At 42.0% G+C, this 19,357-nt stretch overlaps 1 protein-coding gene across 17 annotated transcripts in view; it reads right to left on the bottom strand.

Annotated features, from left to right (window-relative positions):
* Positions 1-19,357, bottom strand: part of adgrl2a (adhesion G protein-coupled receptor L2a) — a 191,108-nt gene that overhangs the window by 94,516 nt on the left and 77,235 nt on the right. For all 17 annotated transcript variants that reach the window (XR_006657096.1, XM_045205298.1, XM_045205296.1 and 14 more), the window contains exon 3: positions 8,389-8,602. Coding sequence is in view for 16 of the 17 variants with exons in the window: in XM_045205298.1 (XP_045061233.1) it covers positions 8,389-8,602 (214 nt within the window). In the remaining variant the exon portion in view is untranslated. The remainder of the gene's footprint in view (positions 1-8,388; positions 8,603-19,357) is intronic.

Here is a 19,357-nt window from a genome sequence, read left to right on the forward strand (position 1 = left end):
GACGGACTTCCGTTTCTCTTTGCTTATTTGAGCTGTTCTCGCCATAATATGGACTTGGTCTTTTAGCAAATAGGGCTATCTTCTGTATACCCCCCCCTACCTTGTCACAACACAACTGATTGGCTCAAACTCATTACGAAGGTAAGAAATTCCACAAATTAACTTTTAACAAGGCACACCTGTTCATTGAAATGCATTCCATGTGACTACCTCATGAAGCTGGTTGCGAGAATGCCAAGAGTGTGCAAAGCTGTCATCAAGGCAAAGGGTGGCTACTTTGAAGAATCTCAAATATAAAATATATTTTGATTTGTTAAACACTTTTTTGGTTACTACATGATTCCAAATGTGTTATTTCATAGTTTTGATGTCTTCACTATTATTCTACAATGTAGAAAATAGTAAAAATAAAGAAAAACCCTGGAATGAGTAGGTGTGTCCAAACTTTTGACTGGTACTGTACATGTAGGTAAAGGTAAAGTGACTATGCATATATAATAAACAGCGAGTAGCAGCAGTGTAAAAAATGCAAATAGTCCGGGTAGCCATTTGATTAATTGTTCAGCAGTCTTAAGGCTTGGGGGATAGAAGCTGTTAAGGAGCCTTTTGGACCTAGACTTGGCGCTCCGGTACCATTTGCCGTGCGGTAGCAGAGAGAACAGTCTATGACTTGCGTGACTGGAGTCTTTGACAATTTTTTGGGCCTTCCTCTGTCACCGCCTAGTATAGAGGTCCTGGATGGCAGGAAGCTTGGCCCCAGTGATGTACTGGGCCGTACGCACTACCCTCTGTAGCACCTTTTGGTCGGATGCCGAGCAGTTGCCATACCAGGAGGTGATGCAACTGGTAAGGATGCTCTCTATGGTGCAGCTGTAGAACTTTTTGAGGATCTGGGGACCCATGACAAATCTTTTCAGTCTCCTGAGGGGGAATAGGTGTTGTCGTGCCCTCTTCACGTACCAAAGATTAAGCCAAGCAAGTCCAAAGACTAAGTGAAACTGTGAATGGCTCATTAAATCAGTTATGGTTTGATTGATCGGTCCAATTTTACTTGGATAACTGTGGCAATTCTAGAGCTGAGATATGCCAACAAGTGCTGAACTTCGGGAATGGGTGCATTTAGCAGACCCAAAATAATTTTTACACAGAAAGAGCAGGTCATTTACATGTAAAAGAACCCATGAGCACCAACATGTGAAGTTCATAGGAGCATGTCAAAGTGGGTGTCAAATTAAAGCTAAGAGTATGTTTTTGAAATTATGACATTTATACAAAATTTAACCATTATCCATCCTAAAAATGTGAAATAAGCAAAGGCTTTGATTTCTGATCAAACAGATGGAAAAGGGGTCTTAGAAAACATCTATCAGTAAAAGTCTTAAAAAGTATTAGACATACAGTTGAAATCGGAAGATTACATACACTTAAGTTGGAGTCATTAAAACTCGTTTTTCAACCACTCCACAAATTTCTTGTTAACAAACTATAGTTTTGGCAAGTCGGTTAGGACATCTACTTTGTGCATGACACAACTAATTTTTGCAACAATTGTTTACAGACAGATTATTTCACTTATAATTCACTGTATCGCAATTCCAGTGGGTCAGATGTTTACATACACTAAGTTGACTTTGCCTTTAAACAGCTTGGAACATTCCAGAAAATGACGTCATGGCTTTAGAAGCTTCTGATAGGCTAATTGATATAATTTGAGTCAATTGGAGGTATACCTGTGGATGTATTTCAAGGCCTACCTTCAAACTCAGTGCCTCTTTGCTTGACATCATGAGAAAATCAAAAGAAATCAGCCAAAAAATATTGTAGACCTCCAGAAGTCTGGTTCATCCTTGGGAGCAATTTCCAAACACCTGAAGGTACCACGTTCATCTGTACAAACAATAGTATGCAAGTATGAACAACATGGGACCACGCAGCAGTCGTACTGCTCAGGAAGGAGACGTGTTCTGTCTCCTAGAGATAAATGTACTTTGGTGCGAAAAGTGCAAATCAATCCCAGAACAACAGAAAAGGACCTTGTGAAGATGCTGGAGGAAACAGGTACAAAAGTATCTATGTCCACAGTAAAACAAGTCCTATATCGACATAACCTGAAAGGCCACTCAGCAAGGAAGAAGCCACCGCTCCAAAACCGCCATAAAAAAGCCAGACTACAGTTTGCAACTGCACATGGGGACAAAGATCGTACTTTTTGGAGAAATGTCCTCTGGTCTGATTAAACAAAAATAGAACTGTTTGGCCATCATGACCATCGTTATGTTTGGAGGAAAAAGGGGGTAACTTGCAAGCTGAAGAACACCCTCCCAACCGTGTTGCATGGGGTGGCAGCATCATGCTGTGGGGGTGCTTTGCTGCAGGAGGGACTGGTGCACTAAACAAAATAGATGGCATCATGAGGAAGGAAAATGATGTGTATATATATTGAAGCAACATCTCAAGACATCAGTCAGGAAGTTAAAGCTTGGTCGCAAATGGGTCTTCCAAATGGACAATGACCCCAAGCATACTTCCAAAGTTGTGGCAAAATTGCTTAAGGACAACAAAGTCAAGGTCTTGAAGTGGCCATCACAAAGCCCTGACCTCAATCCTATAGAAAATGTGTGGGCAGAACTGAAAAAGTGTGTGCGAGCAAGGAGGCCTACGAACCTGACTCAGTTACACCAGCTCTGTCAGGAGGAATGGGCCAACATTCACCCAACTTATTGTGGGAAGCTTGTGGAAGGCTACCCAAAATGTTTGACCCAAGTTAAACAATTTAAAGGCAATACACTCAATTAGTATTTGGTAGCATGTAAACTTCTGACCCACTGGGAATGTGATGAAAGAAATAAAATCTGAAAGAAATAATTCTCTACTATTACTCTGACATTTCACTTTCTTAAAATAAAGTGGTAATCCTAACTGACCTAAAACAGGGAATTTTTTGTAGGATTAAATGTCAGGAATTGTGAAAAACTGAGTTTAAATGTATTTGGCTAAGGTGTATGTAAACTTCCGACTTCAACAGTCAATGTGTCATGTCATCGTTGACACCCCATTCTTTCTGCAGACATCGTTGAATCTTAATTCTGAGCAGATTTTGGAAAACATGGACAAATAAAAAAAACGAAATTCAGTTACCAAAACTTGAGCACAGTTCTACCAGTAAATGTTTTTTTTGTAAAATGTTCAGTGCAAATTGTTAAAAGTAGTCCTTGTGCATAGAGTTGTGTCATGACTCTCCTGACAGTGGATCAAAGCTAGGCAAATGTTTGAAGATAGCCAGACCCCCTCTCTCCCACAGAAGAGGGGAAGGGGGGGCTGTGCAAGGTCTTGACACCTTAACACTGAGTCGTAAATTTAAGCAGGAGAGAACTCTCTCCCTAGCTCTCCAGTGTTGAGAAAATAATGCCCTTGTCTAGAGAGAAAGTTTTGCCGCCAAATCCTTTTTCCCTAAAAAGTGAACATTGGAACATTCATTTCTATCATCCGAATGTTAAGAATGGTCAGTGAGGACCTAAATAATAATCATGACATATTGTTTATTATTTTGTGATGTCAGGATGGTATAGCGAAATAACTGTAACTCGGAAAGTGTACACATTGTATTTGTCAAGTTTACATCTACATTTTGTATAAAATATATGATTAAGTGAGAGAGTATTTTGGTGAAGATAGGAATGTGATTTTAGTCTTCTAATAAGATAATAGTTTTTCATATAAACTTTTGCCCAGTCAGTAACCACGCCCCAATGGAGCACAGACATTGTGTCAGCGTGATGGAACGCCCCCTTTTTACCTAAAGATAAAAAGCCACTCAGACCAGGAAGCATGGAGCTGTGGCTACATGGCTTAAAATGGTTAGACCAGAAAGACCAGTAGACATGAAGCGTGAGCTAAACGTTACAAATGGTTGAAACTCTGAGACCAGAAAACGTGAGACGGTAGTCTACACATTTAAAATGGTTAGAACTTGGGAAGAAGAAGATCCCATCTCAGACAATCACAGGTGCACCTGAAGTATCTTTTCTATTTGAACCCTCCACTCCAAGCCAGGACAACTTAAGAAGAAGGACATTGTGACCTCTAGTGGATAATCAGAGCCATACAAGTAAGCTCAGCGAAGACCCAGCAAAAATCTCATTTCCAAGAGGGTTTGGGTCCACAGAGATAGACGAGCGGCAAACACATAAATACATTCATTGGTTTCTTACATTCATTGTCCATTAAAATAACATCAAATTGATCAGAAATACAGTGCAGACATTGTTAATGTTGTAAATGGCTATTGTAGCTGGAAACTGCAGATTTTTTATGGAATATCTACATAGGCGTACAGAGGCCCATTATCAGCAACCATCAGTCCTGTGTTCCAATGGCATGTTGTGTTTGCTAATCCAAGTTTATCATTTTAAAAGGCTAATTGATCATTAGAAAACACTTTTGCAATCATGTTAGCACAGCTGAACACTGTTGTGCTGATTAAAGATGCAATAAAACTGGCCTTCTTGAGACTACTTGAGTATCTAGAGCATCAGCAATGGTGGGTTTGATTACAGGCTCAAAATGGCCAGAAACAAATAACTTTCTTCTGAAACTTGTCAGTCTATTCTGTTCTGAGAAATGAAGGCTATTCCATGCGAGAAATTGCCAAGAAACTGAAGATCTCATACAACGCTGTGTACTACTCCCTTCACAGAACAGTGCAAACTGTCTCAAACCAGAATAGAAAGAGGAGTGGGAGGCCCCGGTGCACTACTGAGCAAGAGGACAAATACATTAGAGTGTCTAGTTTGAGAAACAGACGCCTCACAGGTCCTCAACTTGCAGCTTCATTAAATAGTACCTTCAAAATACCAGTCTCAACATCAACAGTGAAGAGGTGACTCCGGGATGCTGACCTTCTAGGCAGAGTTGCAAAGAAAAAGCCATATCTCAGACTGGCCAATAAAATGAAAAGATTAAGATGGGCAGTCTGAGATATGGCTTTTTCTTTGCAAATCTGCCTAGAAGGTCAGCAACCCGGAGTCGCCTCTTCACTGTTGACGTTGAGACTGGTGTTTTGCGGGTACTATTTGCATCTTCAAAGTGGTAGGTATGTTGTGTAAATCAAATTATACAAATTTTAATTCCAGGTTGTAAGGCAACAATATAGAAAAAATGCCAAGGGGGGTGAATACTTTCGCAAGCCACTGTAACTTTTAAGAAGGCACAACTGTTAATTGAAATGCATTCCAGGTGACTACCTCATGAAGCTGGTTGAGAGAATGCCAAGAGTGTACAAAGCCGTCATAAAGGCAAAGGGTGGCTATTTGAAGAATATAAAATATAATATGATTGATTTGTTTAACACTTTTTTGGTTACTACATGATTCCATATGTGTTATTTCATAGTTTTGAAGTCTTCACTATTATTCTACAATGTAGAAAATAGTAAGAATAAAGAAAAACCCTTGAATGAGTAGGTGTGTCCAAACTTTTGACTGGTACTGTATGTACTCTGTGTTATTATTTAGTTAGCTAGTAAATAAATAATTAAGCCAATTTGAGTATTGCTGACACATAAGTAAGGTTACAGTTCTTGCGGATTCAAGAAATATGCGACGTTCAGAATGAGACTGATATGAGGTAATGATTAATAAGTGACTGTTATCGATATATAACATATATGTATCTTTTAGAGTTAAATTTGGGAGATGGTAACTCTATAAACAACTTATTCCGTGGTGCCCCAAATTCCTAATTAGTTAATTGTTACATTATTCATTTAATCGAGTAACAATTAAACATAGTTAGTTGATTCGATAAATAACAGTCATCACATTAACGAAAGTCACGTCACAACAGTTGGATGGTTTATTAAACTTTGAAATCAATGGTTTTTGTTTGGCATACTTTTTAAGTGGATAATCTGAGTCTCTGTTACTGTGGAATTGCCCCGCATTTCATTAATGCCAAATGTGGTTCTTGGGTGCAAATTCAAGCTGCCCGTAATGATAGTATTATGAAAATGTATTGTTTTGCATTCATCCATTAATAAGTTATGCAAACAATATGTTATTATAGTGTGAAGACTATATAAAAGAAAACATACTACTCACCCCTAACTTCAAATACAGTAATTTTCCGTGGCTTTCATATAAAGCATGTATTGATGTCAATGGAAGATTTTCACAAAATATGATGTTATTTAGTGTTAGCATTTGGCTCACCGTGATACCGTGGTGTGAATGGTCAGAATTGTTTTTATTTTTTATTTAATTAATTAACTTTTATGGACAAGGTCTCCATTAAAAACAAAACAAAAATAGATAAATATTAACGTCAATGCAACCGAAAGCAGTCACTCGCTGATACAGTATACTCGCTGATGGAAGCCAGCAAGTATATTCAACACTGAAACAATGGAGGGTAATTATCCCATAGACACCTTTGTAAAGTTTGTGGAACCATTGACTTTGTTCTAACGAGATACATCCTTTTCACATTATTGTGCCGACCCCATCCGTACTCTGCTAGCTCTGATTTATTATTTTCACATTGCCCCTACCAGCACGGTTCCAGAAACGATGGTGGATGTTTAACCAGGACCGTGCAGTCAGAGGAGTTTGGCTTGGTTCGGCTATTAGAGGCTTGAAAAGGCTATTAGAGGCTTGGGTGAAAAGATGTTGGAGAACGTGTAAGGACAATGTTTGATCCAGTGGGCAATTTCTCTGTGACTATATGTCTGAGCCTGTGTGCTACTCAGCAGGGTCACACACGGGGTATTAAAGCCTCTCAGGCCGGATCGACCGTGGGAGTCAGCTATATGACTTCATCAAATACGAGTTGACAATAACCGCCCTGAATACAACGGCAACTCTGTTTTATTTCATTATTTCTTATTTCCCCAGACAGATTTGCCAGAGTTGCTGACAGCCTCAAATGATCCAATATCTTGGGTTGTGGCGCTCGTACGTCATGCCATCCCATGCACTTTGTCTCACTGCAACCCTGTGTGACAAGCCTTGTGTATTAAGATGCACAATTATTCTACGGGTTGTTTACTGAGGTGTGTAGGTGTTCATATCTATTCAAGCCACATTCAAGCGATGCTTTGTATAGTCAGAGAAAGTGGTCATTATTATGATATTAGTCCATTTTGTATTATGAAAATCAGTGTATTGCTAAAAAGACTCTCCTGTGCCCTCTACTACGAATATAGTTAGAGTTAGCGAGGTAACTTTGGTCAACTCTTGAGTTCAACTTCGGATAACCGGTACCAAGAAAGTGGCTCACTTTCTAGCCAGGTAAATTTCTATGGCAACGAATCCTTCAGATCTAACCTGCTTCGGGGCAGGCTAACTCAGGGTTAACTAAATGTATCCTGAACTAAGTGTTTAAGCCGCGAGTTGAGGACCAATGAAATCAGATTCTCTCCCTCTCGCAAAGATTGCGTCATCATCCATTTCATTTGAGGAAGACAATTGATTAAATATTTTATTACTCAAATGTGTTTTGTGTGTTAAAACATAGTAATGTTAACATATCTATCACATCACACATTTAGTAATGACAAATGCATTTGGAACTTCACGCACAGTAAAATGTCTGTATGACTTAATACAATTATTTGATCGATAGGAGTGGGGAAAAAGGTGCTTGTGCATTGATAACCACACCAAAGCACGCCAAAGTAATAAAATAAAGACACCACTTCTAAAAGTATATTTCACACGATAGCCTGCTGAATTTGCAATATAACTTTTCTTTCATTTTGATTTTGGCACAAATTAAAATGTGGCACTAACTTGCCCATGGACTGATGTTTCAGCAGTGTCTCAATGAACACCCATACAGAAAACTCATGCATTATAATACACACTGAGTATACCAAACATTAGCCAAGTGTGACATGCACGCGCAGTTACAAGCCTGCTAGAGTTAGGGGCAGGTGGACAAGCAATATCCACTGTCATAGTATGGATGAAGCCTGAGCTGGAATAGGATGCTAACTGAAGATTAGTAGATCTAGCTTGCTTCATAGTATACCCCTCTGTAGTGTGTAGTCCACAGACTCCTGTCTGTACAATACAGACTGTTATGTAGTGTGTAGTCTACAGACTCCCCTGTAGCAGACACTGGGCATCTGGGAGCATACAGTGGCCATTCCTGCCAAGGAGTCTGACCTTAGTCTTGCAATAGGATTTGCCAATGAAAGCAGTCGGAGAAGCGCAATCTCTTAATGCTGAGTGAATTTGGGTTGGTTATGTCTGGGGGAAGTCAAAACTCATTGAAATTATATTGCTGATAACTGAATATTGATATCCCATTTTGATTCTGACCATGTGTTAATCCAAATTGATTACAATGAAAAACAACAGTTCCCATCAGGCATTGCAGTGGGTTTACCTTTGTGACATGATCTTGTAGGCGTCCGGGAGATAGCAGTTGATGTTCTCCATCTGGAAGGGGTCAGCGTCGCAGATCTTGTCGTCAGTTCGGCCGTAGTTGGCACTTTCAATCATGATGACATCACTTCCTGGACAGCGTAGGTCGATCGGATAACCCTCACAAGACAGCTCTCTCCGCACTAAGCCGAACGGCAGGGCAGCCCGGCTAAACCCTGAGGGAACAGAAGAGTCTTCTATCAGTACAAAAGAAAATCAAAGAGAGAAATGTAGCCACTCTGAAAAAGACACTGGATATGATTCACCAAGGCTGTAGACTGGAAAAGGGCTAAGATCTACAAAACGTGCTTGGCTAAGCCAGGGATATGAGAAGACAGAACTTTCATCTCACAATTACAGTTCTGGAGAACTGTTATATCATTAAGTGTTTTTTAGAGAACATACAATACAGTACACCCTTATTCAGAATCCATAAAAATGTGTGAAAGAGACATGCAGTGCCAAATTAAATGGCCAGTAGTAGAGCATCCCTGTTTTTAGAACACTTGTACACGTACAACCCCATTAGTATGCCACTGGCGTGAACAAACACAGTTGTGACTGACCGTCAAAGGTGTAAAAGAAAATGTTATAAAGCAGCATGAACTCTCAACCAATTGATCCTGAAATCAATGATGAATGTGAAAACTCTCCTTTGGATACCATGTTCATCATTTGAAGCATTTTGATTAAAAGTTTCACTCTCCTTTTTAACTGAAATGTTGTGTATCAATTAGCTTTAAGGACACCATTTCAAGCACTGCATTTAAGTTTCCTTTATTCCCGCCAGCATTGAAACGCATTACAATAACAAACTCTATATTTGGAATTTTGCGGTTTATTTGCAATACTTTTTCTATCAGGGAAGAAATAGCAAACCAAGCATCTCAACAACATGAAGTGTAATTTAATACATTTTTCAGCCCTGACAATCAAAGGAGGACTTGTGCTCTGAAAATGTGAACACGGCCAAATACAGTTGAAGTCGGAAGTTTACATACACTTAGGTTGGAGTCATTAAAACTCGTTTTTCAACCACTCCACAAATTTCTTGTTAATAGGTTTGGCAAGTCGGTTAGGACATCTACTTTGTGCATGACACAAGTAATTTTTCCAACAATTGTTTACAGACAGATTATTTCACTTATAATTCACTGTTTCACAAATCCAGTGGGTCAGAAGTTTTCATACACTAAGTTGACTGTGCCTTTAAACAGCTTGGAAAATTCCAGAAAATGATGTCATGGCTTTAGAAGCTTCTGATAGGCTAATTGACATCATTTGAGTCAATTGGAGGTGTGCCTGTGGACGTATTTCAAGGCCTACCTTCAAACTCAGTGCCTCTTTGCTTGACATCATAGGAAAATCAAAAGAAATCAGCCAAAAAATTGTAGACCTCAACTAGTCTGGTTCATCCTTGGGAGCAAATTCCAAGAGGCTGAAGGTACCACATTCATCTGTACAAACAATAGTACACCAGTATAAACACCATGGGACCACGCAGCCGTCATACCGCTCAGGAAGGAGACGCGTTCTGTCTCCTAGAGATGAACGTACTTTGGTGAGAAAAGTGCAAATCAATCCCAGAACAACAGGAAAGGACCTTGTGAAGATGCTGGAGGAAACAGGTACAAAAGTATCTATATCCACAGTAAAACGGGTCCTATATCGACAAACTTGAAAGGCCGCTCAGCAAGGAAGAAGCCACTGCTCCAACACTGACATAAAAAAGCCAGACTATTGTTTGCAACTGCACATGGGGACAAAGATCGTGCTTTTTGGAGAAATGTCCTCTGGTCTGATGAAACAAAAATATAATTGTTTGCCATAATGACCTTCGTTATGTTTGGAGGAAAAAGGGGGTTGCTTGCAAGCCGAAAGAAACACCATCCCAAACGTGAAGCACGGGGGTGGCAGCATCATGCTGTGGGAGAGCTTTGCTACAGGAGGGACTGGTGCACTTCACAAAATAAATGGCATCATGTCTCCTGAGTGGCGCAGTGGTCTAAGGCACTGCATCGCATGCTAGCTGTGCCACTAGAGATCCTGGTTCGAATCCAGGCTCTGTCGTAGCCGGCCGTGACCGGGAGACCCATGGGGCGGCGCGTAATTGGCCCAGCGTCGTCCAGGGTAGGGGAGGGAATGGCCGGCAGGGATGTAGCTCAGTTGATAGAGCATGGCGTTTGCAACGCCAGTGTTGTGGGTTCGATTCCCACAGGGGGTATGAAAAAAAATAATAATAATGTAAGTCGCTCTGGATAAGAGCGTCTGCTAAATGACGTAAATGTAAATGTATCATGAGGAAGGAAAATTATGTGGATATATTGAAGCAACATCTCAAGACATCAGTCAGGAAGTTAAAGCTTGGTCGCAAATGGGTCTTCCAAATGGACAATGACCCCAAGCATACTTCCAAAGTTGTGGCAAAATGGCTTAAGGACAACAAAGTCAAGGTATTGGAGTGGCCATCACAAAGCCCTGACCTCAATCCTATAGAAAATGTGTGGGCAGAACTGAAAAAGTGTGTGCGAGCAAGGAGGCCTACAAACCTGACTCAGTTACACCAGCTCTGTCATGAGGAATGGGCCAAAATTCACCCAACTTATTGTGGGAAGCTTGTGGAAGGCTACCCGAAATGTTTGACCCAAGTAAAACAATTTAAAGGCAATGTTACCAAATACTAATTGAGTGTATGTAAACTTCTGACCCACTGGGAATGTGATTAAATAAATAAAAGCTGAAATAAATAATTCTCTCTACTATTATTCTGAAATGTCACATTCTTAAAATAAAGTGGTGATCCTAACTGACCTACTAGACAGGGAATTTTTACTAGGATTAAGTGTCAGGAATTGTGAAAAACTGAGTTGAAATGTATTTGGCTAAGGTGTATGTAAACTTTCGACTTCAACTGTAGCTGTGCTTAGGGTAAAGTTAACTATTTTGCTCCATTTTCTTCTCTCTCAATGAATGATTTTGAAAGGACAGCTTTCCTTCCATTCCAGCTATGAAATGTCACATCTTCAGAAGAAGAGGAATAATAAAGGAACTGTAGCTAATACATCACTCTCTAGAATTAGACTGAAGTCTGCAATACTTGAATTAGACTGAAGTCTGCAATGGTTTCACCGAGTTACAATTTAGTACAGACACAGGCTTCTGTCATTGTCACTACTGAGGAGAACTCTTACCACATATTGCCCTGTAAATAATAATGCTAGCTGTAACTTTTCTGTCTTGGTTGAAGCACAGGTCATTAGTGTTTACCGAGTTCTTCCTCTCTAATGAGTCTGTGTTCACAGTCTGGTGCTTGAAAAAATGTCATTACTCCTTTTCATACACTAATTTGTTGTGTAAGACTGGCACTTGGCAACTCGGACAGATCCTATCTGTGGTATCCTTGATAATTACGCAGGGCCTTTGCATTTCGTAAATTTAATTGTTTATACTCACCAAGCATGAGCGCAGTGTGCTCAAAGTGATTCACTTGAACTCTGCTAAATTGGCCCGCGAGGCAAAGTTTTTTTTTTGCCCATCGAATGATTCATCAATTAACAACCAATAAGATTACTTTTGCCCAATGTAATGCTGTACTACTGTTGTTAGAGACAATCAACATTCCGGGTTTTGTCCCTCTCTAGAAATGCTACCCAGGTGTTTTGCTAAGGAAGATAAATGTCAGTTTAGATTGTCTGATGCTTCCACTTTTGTGCCAATAAGATGGTATTGCTAATGTGCTCAATGCTTTACAGTGTAGATTTGAGAAGAAACAATGGTTGCATCACTATGGAGTCAGATCGCTGTCTTTAATAGTTGTATTAGTATTTTATTTATGTTTGGAAGAACCAGAACATGGGGGAAAGAGGCTATTTTGCTATTGGTCTTTTTTTTTTTATCCAACTTTCTCATCCGGCCACTAAAATCATTCAAGTCTGATAGTCTTTCACCATACATCAAAGTCTTCACGGCAGGTTTTTAGTGCTTTAGGTGATACACAATTCATCAGATGTGTTGTTGGCTCGTGAGAAAACCTCAAGTTAAAAATAAAACACTGCAAGTCAGAAACATGATTTGACAACCAATCTAACGTTTATGTCAAGTCAGTCACACACAATTGTAATAACTAAGAACCTATGTAATCCATTAGGGTTCCCCAACTGGCGGCCCACAGGATTTCTGAAAAAATAAATAATTATCCTTATTGTTTGACATAAAAGACTGTAAAAACACCAGAAAATCAGCTCCAAGTGATTTTAATTTTGGAAATCTGTTCCAAAGTATTCCCACACATAATAGAGAGATATACAGTGTGTGTGATCGTATACAAACCTAAGCAAGGTTTGAAATGATTATGTTTTAGTCAAATGCTATATCTGTTTGGGCTTCTTGCAGTCTACACATTATTTCTAATTATGTTCTGACCCGCTTACCATCCGCTCAAGAAATAATCGTCCCGCGGCTGAATCTAGTTGATGATCCCTGTCCCTGTGTCACGATCGTCGACTGAAGACACGGACCAAGGCGCAGCGTGATAAGCGAACATACTTTAATTGTACTTACACGAACAAAAACAACAAGCAAACGATACGTGAAGTCCTAGGTTATACACAACAAACCAAACGGAACAAGATCCCACAAAGACTAGTGCAAAACAGGCTGCCTAAGTATGGTCCCCAATCAGAGACAACGAGCTACAGCTGCCTCTGATTGGGAACCACCCTGGCCAACATAGATCAAAACGATCTAGAACAAAACATAGAAAACTAAAACATAGAAAATCCACACCCTGCCTCAACATTTAAGAGTCCCCAGAGCCAGGGCGTGACAGTACCCCCCCCCCAAAGGCGCGGACTGCGACCTCGCCACACAAACAGAAGAGGGTAGTGGCCGGGTGGGCATTCCGCCTCGGAGGCGGATCCGGCTCCGGGCGTGGCCACCACTCTCTCTCCACCCCCCCGTTGCGCCCCTGATCTGGTCTAGCCCCGCTGGCCGGAGCTGGACTGGACATCGGTGGAGCGGATTGCTTTGGCTCCGGAGTGGAGCAGCTGACCGGTGCCGGACTAGGCACCGGTGGAACAGGCACGGGCCGTGCCGGACTGGACACAGGCACCACTGGCTTGGTGTGGGGAGCAGGAACGGGCCGGACCGGGCTGACGACGCGCACCACTGGCTTGGTGCGGGGAGCAGGAACGGGCCGGACCGTGCTGACGACGCGCACCACTGGCTTGGTGCGGGGAGCAGGAACGGGCCAGACCGGGCTGACGACGCGCACCACTGGCTTGGTGCGGGGAGCAGGAACGGGCCGGACCGGGCTGGACGACGCGCACCACTGGTTTGGTGCGGGGGAGCAGGAACAGGCGGACCGGGCTGGCGACGCGCACCACAGGCTTGGTGCGAGGGACAGGAACAGGCCGGACCGGGCTGGCGACGCGCACCACTGGTTTGGTGCGAGGGGCAGGAACAGGCCGGACCGGGCTGGCAACGCGCACCACAGGCTTGGTGCGAGGCACAGGAACAGGCCGGACCGGGCTGGCGACGCGCACCACTGGCTTGGTGCGAGGGGCAGGAACAGGCCGGACCGGGCTGGGAACACACACCACTGGCCTTGTGCGGGAATCAGGAACGGGCCGGACCGGACTGGTGACACACACCACTTGCTTGGTGCGAGGAGCGGGACTGGGTTTCCTTCTAAACCTCCGCTCCCTCTGCTGCCTAACCAGTTCCTCTCGCCGTGTCTCTACACTCTCCCTCTCCCTCATGACCAATAGCCCCCGTAACCTGGTGGCCTCCTCTCCTAGTCCGCAGATTCGCCCTGTAGCTGCCTCCTGCTGCCCCGTCATCCACGCCGTGTGCCCCCCCAAAAAATTTTCTTGGGGTTGCCTCTCGCGTGTCCGTCGTCGGCGCGGTTGGCGCCATTTCTCCTCTCCTGCCTGGGCATTTACCTTTGCCCATGGCCCTCTGCCCGCGAAGATCTCCTCCCAAGACCACCATTTGCCCACCTGCGACATCGCCATCTTCTCCTCCTGGGCACGCTGCTTGGTCCTCTTATGGTGGGATCTTCTGTCACGATCGTCGACTGAAGACCCGGACCAAGGCGCAGCGTGATAAGCGTACATACTTTAATTGTACTTACACGAACAAAAACAACAAACAAACGATACGTGAAGTCCTAGGTTATACACAACAAACCAAACGGAACAAGATCCCACAAAGACTAGTGCAAAACAGGCTGCCTAAGTATGGTCCCCAATCAGAGACAACGAGCTACAGCTGCCTCTGATTGGGAACCACCCTGGCCAACATAGATCAAAACGATCTAGAACAAAACATAGAAAACTAAAACATAGAAAATCCACACCCTGGCTCAACATTTAAGAGTCCCCAGAGCCAGGGCGTGACACCATGTAATACATCAATCAATGACAATTTCCAATGTGTATACTCACGCACCCCTTTGAGACTAGTCAATGTGTAATGAAGACATCTGTCTGTTGCTTTGATGTCATATGGTTTGTCACTGGAACAGCCTGCTTTGCTTTTAGCACAAATATGGTACATGTTAAACATTTTGAAAGCTCCTTTTCAATGTATGTGTAAATGTGTAATACTCTGTTCTTATTTGTCTCTATCCAGTTGTGGGGGGAAAAACTTGATGCCCTTTGGATGGAGCGAGACTGTTAGGCGGTGAGCGGCTGGTGGGGGGGCCATTATCAACCACCTGTACTGGTCGGCCACAATGTCAAAGTGTGGTGAGGAGATGGTGGCAAGGTAGACATCGGTAGCTAACCAAATCCAGGATGTTCACAGTCACGATGACGACCTATTTCCAAACTGCCTGCACCAACCCCTTACAGGTGCGGAGGCCAGGGATTGGCTCAAACCGAGTATGTATAAATCGTTGCGTGAACGTTGCTTATCCCTCTATTTGTGAACCTTTGTGTTTAACAGATTTACAACTACTCTATTCAACAGGCACCGATGAACTCTGCACATTTCTACGTTTGGTGGGGAGACCAGAATTAGGTAGGTTTAGTCTGACCTGTTCAAACTACAATATAGTATCTATTTGTGTGTATCATATCATGTATTCTAACTGCCACTGGTAATAGTACAGTGACTATGTGTGTATATGTTCACAGATATATGGAGACTTGGAGTCCAGACTGACAGACGGGATTGATACTGATGTCTCTGAATGGAGAGAGACCTTGCACTTAGCATTAGAAGGTTACTAGACAACTTTTAATTGTGTATTTTTTTATTATTTAATTGTATGCTATTAGTCATCAGGGGGAGGGAGAAACCCTGTGTATTATGTAAAGGGTTGTTTATTCTACATGGACCTGAAAGTTATCCCAACACTTAGTTTAGAATATCTACATAAGTTCAGCAATTGCACTCTACTCATATTACTCTGTAGGCTACTAACCGATTCAAAGCTTCCTCTGGCATCTAACCACACATCTGCCTGCAGTTATTGGACTCAACCTGCAGGACCCATGGGTTGAGGCAAACTCCCTTATACCCAGGATGGAGTGTCATGCACGACACCACTCCTGCCACCTGACTGCACCGGTCCATAACCTGTAATGCATCAACACCCACTGGAGACTTGAGACAGCACAGCTTTACCTAGAGAGCTGTGCAGTGTGCACATCAGTGTGTAGACCGCCAAATCCTGTCCCTGTGGTGAGGGGGTTTAAGAAAGCTAAAGTTGTACTCTACACAACTTATTTTGATGCTAGGTAAAGTGTATGCATACTGTCTTCATATAAGCACATCAATATTAATTTATTTTACAGTACAAAAGTTTGGTTTATGTAACACCCCCACAGCTGACAAATCAGCATAATATACAACATACCTCTGCAACCTCGTTAGAGCACAAGTTCTGAAGCTTAGAGAGATTTGTGCAATGTTCATATGTACACCTGAAGGGGATATTCATATGAATAGTTATGGGATTAGTCACCCTCTACAGATCTAACAGCAGACATAAGGTTGCTAGCTACTTTTGTAGCAAGGTGTTGTAGCAAACGAGTGTCATGAAACACATGCAGACAATGGCTCTTGCTATCTTCTGCATAACAGGATTTGATTGAGAAATATCAGCTAGCATGTCTAGCTAGCTGCAGATATGGCTAGCTCACAGGAGGTTGGTGGAACCTTAATTGGGGAGGACGGGGTCATGGTAATGGCTGGAGCAGAATAGGTGGAATGGTATCAAAAACATCAAACATATGGTTTACATGTGTTTGATGCCATTCCATTCACTCCGTTCCAGCCATTATTATGAGCCGTCCTCCCCTCAGCAGCCTCCACTGGGCTAGCTAGCCGTCAGCTTGGCTAAACATAGAACGTCAGCGCAGGCGTTAGTGTACAGAACAGAATAATAGCTACCATCACTCGTTCTGATTCAGGGCTAGCTAGGAGGTGGAAAAGCCAGGCAAAATCAGTGAGTTTAGCATCAGCAACAACAGATAACATTAGCTAGCTAGCTACACTGAAACCCCCATTTCGTAAATATGTATTAGTAGCCTAGGTCATTCTTTGGACGTGGAACCTAAACAAGCATTTCCTCTCTAAGACAGGAATTACGTTGAAATAGGGGCGGCATTGCCCTCTGGTGGGCGCCTGTAAAAACAGTCGAATTGAACCCTTCCCCATCTCTGACCGTGAGAGAGTACATCAAACTAAAAAAGTAGCCAGTGTGCCACTACTCATACTACCGCTAGGCATCTGTAGCTTCTGCTTGTGCTGCAGCAGCAGGAGGACAAGTACAGTGTGCGATCGCGTGGGTGTAGAGAAGCGGGGAGGGGACATTTTTCAAGATTTAAAAAATGAGAAATTAGCTACTTTGATGTGCAATTTTTTACAGAACAGGAGAGAATGTATTAATAAAAAAATGCTAACAATTTGAAAGTGCACCCCTAGAGGTCTATCTATGCATGTGCCCATTGCCAACCATTGCTCCCTGTCATCATACTAACTTATTAAATAAGCAACTGTATGATAGCGCAAGTATTGAAAGGGATCAACCATCTTAAATTATAAACATTTAGGAAAACTGACTGGATGTGACAAATGCTACTTAATGTTTAAACTGCCATTTAAAAAATCATTTAAACATTTAAATGTTTTTTGTTTTTTTTTATCATAAAATTATGTGAATTCACAATCCAGATATGGTTATGCGTATGACCACTAGGGGGCAATGCAGTTCAATCTACCGCAGTCCTGGCTACCTACCTACCAGTTGTCTCTAGTTACCACAACCACAAAGTCATAAAGCCTACCTATTTCTACAATGTATCTTCTTAAAATGTGATTTTATACCTAACCCTAACCTTAACCACCCTGCTAACCTTAACAAAGATAATTTTTGTTTTCATGAATTTTATGACTTTGTGTCTAAGGTAACTAGTGGAAACCCTACCAGACGGCGCTCACCTTCCTGCTGTGATGGTATTAATGGCATTTTAGGTTTTCTGTTGTGTGCCTCTCCTCCATGTTCTCAGTTGTCAATACGTACTTCATGTCCCACTTCTCATCAATGTAATGGTTGCAGTGATGTATGACAGCGTGTTCATAGACGTCCAACAATCTGTTGTTAACGCCACGTATGGTGTTTGAGAGGTCTCCATCAAGGTCATCACAGTTTTTCGACATGACATCTTGTAGTTTGGTACTAGATATGTCATTAGGGTATTGAAGCTGACATCCTATAGCATTGCCAATGGCTGCATATCAACTGCAATCATTTCTGTAATCAGAGTTGTGATTTTCTCACTCAATCCCTTATTGCACTGCTGCCAGTGCCTCTCTTTCAGCATTGCACCTGTACTGCCACTGTAGCTCAATTCCACCTCACAAAGTTTGCATTTCATCACATCATTTAATTTCTCAAAGTATTGCCATACAGGACTTCGCTGCTGTCGCTTTCCTCTCTCATTCTCTGCAATTTTTTCAACTGTTAACGATGATAACATGCAGAGCCCTTTATATCCATGGCAAATCATTTGAAAGATGCATATCTCCTCCTACTTACAGCATTGTTGCTTTAGATAGGTATCATTTTTATTTTTGCCTTTATGATGATGATCGGGATCAGTTAATGGTAGTTTTGTGATAACTGCACTGTGATTGAAATGTTGTAACAAATAAAAAATTAAAAGGTTATTGGTAAGGGATTTTTTCTAAACGTTAACGATCCAAAATGTGTTTAAACGTCACACCCCTAGCTATTACCATGTAGAGGGTCGTTGCCGATTGCTTTAGCATTTCAAACCATGTTTTTTTTCCAATGGTCTACATTGGGTTGCATTCCTGTTTGACTCAATTTACTTCACATGGATCAATTGGGTTGTAAATCTGAACGAGATACATTTCCTTGCTCTGCCCGACTTTGTGGCTGGAATATATCTGGTTCTTGGGCCAAAAACGCATGCCGTCAGAGTTTGATCCTCTGCATGTGTGATGCCAAACCACCCATGCTCTGCGTCCCAACAACACTGTTAAAAAACTTAAATCACTCTGCAGTGCCTCTAAAAATTCAGTTTTTGGTTTTATGATTGAGTCCTGGTGCAGTTATTGTGTTTTAAGTACTGAAACAGAAACCAGCGCGAATAATATTCACTTAACAGCAAAGAGTCATCATCAACTCTCGACAGATTCCATTTGCTAGCATGACAGATCTTTAATGTCATCATGTTCTTGTTCAAAATCCCTGGACATAAAACAGCAACATGTCAACAGCAAAATGAGTGCAGCAAAGTTGACATGTTTCCGATTCATGTCCAGAGATTTTGAACATCCAGATAGTTCATACATCATAGAATCAAAGTGTTGTTCGTAAACAACATCCAAAAAGCCTCTCAATTGATTAGGCCCGGGGTTGAACTACTTTCTCACCCTGGTGTTGGGTGATGCTC

Source organism: Coregonus clupeaformis, chromosome 20 (assembly GCF_020615455.1).
Source record: "Coregonus clupeaformis isolate EN_2021a chromosome 20, ASM2061545v1, whole genome shotgun sequence".
Lineage (NCBI taxonomy): Eukaryota > Metazoa > Chordata > Actinopteri > Salmoniformes > Salmonidae > Coregonus > Coregonus clupeaformis.